Source organism: Choristoneura fumiferana, chromosome 12 (assembly GCF_025370935.1).
Source record: "Choristoneura fumiferana chromosome 12, NRCan_CFum_1, whole genome shotgun sequence".
In the NCBI taxonomy this organism is placed as follows: domain Eukaryota; kingdom Metazoa; phylum Arthropoda; class Insecta; order Lepidoptera; family Tortricidae; genus Choristoneura; species Choristoneura fumiferana.
This window is the reverse complement of record NC_133483.1, coordinates 11174141-11178748: the sequence shown is the minus strand read 5'-3', so window position 1 is coordinate 11178748 and position 4608 is coordinate 11174141. Positions and strand designations below refer to the sequence as shown.

Genomic DNA, 4608 nt, shown 5'->3' with positions numbered 1-4608 from the left:
TTCATTCTGACATTAGCAACGGTAAGTAACATGCATTTTTATATAAGTATCTTTTCTCATTATAATTAGGAACTTTACAATAATAATGTTTTCTAAAGAAGCATAATTCAATTAGTCACTTTAACTGACTAAGGTCTTTTTCAGAATCTATCAGAATTGCTGGCGTATCATCCTTTTGACGAACATATACTTTTCCATATGAAGTTCAGCAGGTGGCGTGTTCGTGGGATTTTTTGTATTGTCTGGCTAAGTAGAATAGGTGTTGAGCTTTAGGCGTCAAAAACTCCGCTATATATATTTGTTTGCCTGGGCCAGGTAAACCGATGTGTGTTGTATTCAGTTTCTGGCTAGCTTGCTCCTTGTTGTAGCGAATACATGATTTAATAATATTATCCTTGAGAGCTGTGGTGATTTATTTGAATGGATTTACACGTATTCCAATATGCTGCTCCTTTATAGCGGTAGCTATGTCAGTGGTGCAGAAGTAGAACTATATCCACTCCTGGGCTTGTTGCTAGAGAACCGACATCATGACTGGTAGATTAAAATTTTCATTAATACATTTTATAATTCTTCTTTCAGTAGTGTTTTAATTTAGAATAACTGTCAAAAAACGCAGTTGAGAAAAAAAATATTCCACCTAAAATTTATCAATCATGTAGGTACACGTAATTACAAATATGTTCAAACGAATTCAAACCAAAATTAAAATATGGATACCAATGGCTTAACAATGCAAAACAACCGTTCTTTAGAATGGGATGCTTTTTACGCGCAACAAATTGTCAAAACTAGACCGCAACCACACCATCAACAATATAAATACTAGAAGAGAAAAACTAAATTATCTGGGACATTCAAAAATAAATTTTTAATTCTTCCTTCTTTAGGCAGGTAGGTATCTCTTCCGTTTTCTGGTAGGGTGGAAACAGCATACACTCGAGAACAATAAAAAAACGGATCCTTAATAGTTTTGTCAATGTCACAGTAAGAAAATCCCCTTGTTCAAGACATCGTAGCAATTCAGGAATTACATGCTTTTTAATTAAAAAATATATTTCTCCCCTTAAAGATTCAGTACCTGGGCAACCGAGCATTACTCGGGCTAAAACTCGATAATAAGCGTTTTCCCAGAGACAAGACCAAGCTAGATCGATTTGTCAATCCCGAAAACACACTATACCAAATTTCATCGAAATCATTGGAGCCGTTTCCGAGATATACAACAATTGCTAAGAAGAAGACTTATCATGTTGCCAAAACCGCTGTAATTTCTAGTAAGTGCTCCATTAACAGAACAGTGTTTCAAAGTTAACCTTCATCGCTAAATTGAAAATACAAACTAAATATAGATGCACTAAAAACCAGAAAAATAAGAAAAATGGGAATGCATCTATAGAAATTCGTGTCTGTAACCCTCCACTGTGGTGGTATAGACACGAACTTGGCACTGAAATATTATTTATTTAAGAACGACATTCCAGTGCTGGTCTTATTTTTCTGGTTTTTCTGTGCATCTATATTTAAGTTTGTATTTTCGATTGCTAGTGGGATGACTTAATGTAACAAAAACGCTGGAATTTCTAGTAAGTGCATTAAAGAACATTCTTCTGTAAATTCTTATTATTGCAGTACATAATTTCATTTTTGTATTTTAAGTGTGATTTATTAAAAGCTGGCTTAATTTTCTGGTAAATTACTAAAGATCTATATTTAAGTTTCTATTTGATATCAGTTGAACGGATGACCAAAAGTAACAAAAAATGTGTAAATAAAAAATACTTCTGATTCCAAAAAACCTTTTTTATTATTATTTGCTAGGTACATAATTTCATTTTTGTATTTTAAGTGTGATATTATCTGTTTAAAGATGATAGCAATAATACTTATAACTAAACTTACTGTAATAGATCTCTTTATGTTATAAGTTTTCCTTTATGCATCAGTTGCTGAAGCTCCTTTCCACCAGGGATGTGGTAGGATGTGTTGTGAGAAATATGTGTTTCGTGAACCAATAGCAACGCTTCATTTACCCATCCTCGCTCCTCTCAGCTGTTTCCACCAGAGAAGTGCTGTGCGAGGATGGGTAACTGAAGCTTTTCTATTGGTTAATGAAAAACACATTCCTCGCAACACATCCTCGCACATCTCTCGTGGAAACGCTGCTTAATTTATGATTTTATGTTTTATAAACCGTGTCTATATTTTTTTTACAACGTTTAATATCAAGCAGTAGGTAGGTATGGTATAGTATTAGTATACTCGTATTTATAGCGAGAATCGTAAATTATTATGCAATCAAGTAGGGATTAGAGAGTTTGCATTCATAGCTTACTAATAGTATAGTTCTCAATCCGCACTGGGCCCGTGTGGGCACTGCAGCCCAAGACTTTTCGTTCTGACAGGAGGTCTGTACGCAGTAGTGGGACGAATATAGGCGGGGATGATGAGTTTACTAATACAAGTAAGTATAGGCTATCCCACATTATTAATTTACTTCACTTATTCATCATTGTTCACATCGAAAAACCCAGAGGTCCCGTGTTTGAACCGGCAACCTTCCACCATTCGGTGGGTCAAATCTTTTGGTTACCACGCCTTTTGCAACTGCTTTTTGTTGAATGAAGAAATTCTTTGCCACAAAAATACAACTAATTGCGACAATATCCAGTTCGCTCTCTTTAAAACTCTTAACAGGAAAAAAATATCATATAAGGAAGTAAGTAAAAGTAAGAGTAGTTAGATACATAAATAATTACGAAGTTTGAAATTTTCACCAAACATTTTCTAAAACTGCTTTTCATTTTTTCATTGATTTCTCATAGTTTACTATGCGGAAAGGTTTCAATTAATTTAGTTATTAAAATGCAACCAGCGGAAACAATACTCTAAAGTTTTACGGCTGTTTTCTACTTCTATCGGCAGTCTTTTACATGCATGTTATGTAATACCAGGAACATGAATTTCACTTTTTGTTGTTTAGTCATCGCTATCAGTACCTGTTGGTATGGAGTCTTTGGGGTATGATAATGCGTTACAGTGCTTGAAGTTGAACGATTTTTAAATGTATATATTCATGATTTATTGTTTTACAGGTCTTTAACAAAGACGTAGTGTGCATTTTGGATAAGGTATCAAGCTTTTAATTTTTTTGTAAATGGAAGTATAGCTTTCATAATAATATATAGGGTGTGTATAACTTAGAAATAAAATACAGAAAATAACTAGTAATATTTACAGGATTCTAATGTTCCCGTTTGCAAGCAAGTTGAGCCAGAAAATGATAACAATATTGTGGATGGTGCTATTCCAATACACGATCCCTACATACCAAGATCTGATGTAAAATTTTACAACTGTTCAAATATTGAATGTAAACCTGTAATATTATACTCCATCACCCAAATCACATCTCCAGCTTTAATTCTAAAGTCGTGTTTTCTCCAAGAGCCTGAACAGTTCGAATGTGAAAACATACGATACAACTACTTTAAAAATATCGACAAGCTACTATTTTTATCGAATAATATTCCTAGTAAAACGTTTTACTTGGTGGATTGTTTAGTTTATACAGACGGTGAGCGTGTATGTCATACGAAGGATACCAGTGACTCACCCACCAAATTAATCGATACTGGGGAAATCGTTCGGCCAAAGGAAACCGCAGTCCTGTCGCAAGACGAGTACGTGTGTGAACAGAGAGCGGCTGAGGAGGTGATATGCGATCTCAATCCTTACGTACCATTCAAAACTGGCCTCAATTTCAAAGAGGCCCCAAAAATCGTGCCAAACATTCTTCTTAAAACAGGTACGTTCTTAGTACCACTAAAACTAGCATGTGAAGAACATTGGTGCGGGTATAGAGGACTAATACCTAAAACGAGAAGATCTGGGTACCAGCCCCCTGGCGGGGACGTATACCGTTGTTACTATGCTAAGAAACAACAGATTTGTAAAAAGATTTACAATATATACAATACTCCGGAAAAAATATTTGACGCACAAAATGTACGCAAGTAACGTTCAACTCGATTTAGTCTTGGTGCAGCTCTAAAAAAAAATCTCAATAAAATAGTCTTTAGAACCTCTGGTATTTCTTTCAGCTTCACGAGGCTCTTATTAAAACCGGTCCTACCTAACCTAACCGCATTTTCTTGTAACAAATACCATAAGGCAAAGTGAAAGTGAATTGAGCCACACTGGCCCCCATAAAATTACATACTGTCCCATTATATTATATTACGATTGATTTCGTCATCATAACAAAGGATTGTGCTATAAACTCTTTCCTCATCCAAAGAATTCTGTAGTAAGCGACCACGCAAATTGTTACTGTAAAAAAAACCTTGATGATAATTGTTACTTTTACATTCTTAATTAAATGCATGATGGTCCATTTAACGCTTCTATACTTAATCACAACAATATATCTCGTTACATAACTACAATAACAATCGAAGTGTAATGATTTCCCAATGTACTAAGATGAATTTCAGATAAAGCTCCCTCCTTTGAATTCAGAACTAATCGACTCTAATCGCCGTATTAGATCTAGTTTTGTCAATAAACATACTGCTATCACATAGTTAATAGCTTTTCAAAACACAA

General features: G+C 34.6%; 1 protein-coding gene across 1 annotated transcript; it reads left to right on the top strand.

Moving 5' to 3' along the window:
• The first annotated feature begins 2844 nt into the window (after positions 1-2844).
• On the top strand, positions 2845-4139 carry LOC141433780 (uncharacterized). Its single transcript, XM_074095883.1, has 3 exons — positions 2845-3021; positions 3096-3131; positions 3241-4139. Exons 1-3 carry the CDS (start codon positions 2938-2940, stop codon positions 4018-4020), a joined length of 900 nt encoding a protein of 299 aa, XP_073951984.1. The 5' UTR covers positions 2845-2937; the 3' UTR covers positions 4021-4139.
• The last annotated feature ends 469 nt before the right edge of the window (positions 4140-4608 follow it).

Coding starts and splice junctions, on each gene's coding strand:
- LOC141433780 (XM_074095883.1), top strand. CDS start 2,938: ATGTTATGTAATACCAGGAACATGAATTTCACTTTTTGTTGTTTAGTC. Junction 3,022..3,095: donor GTTGGTATGGAGTCTTTGGG/GTATGATAATGC, acceptor ATTGTTTTACAG/GTCTTTAACAAAGACGTAGT. Junction 3,132..3,240: donor TAGTGTGCATTTTGGATAAG/GTATCAAGCTTT, acceptor TAATATTTACAG/GATTCTAATGTTCCCGTTTG.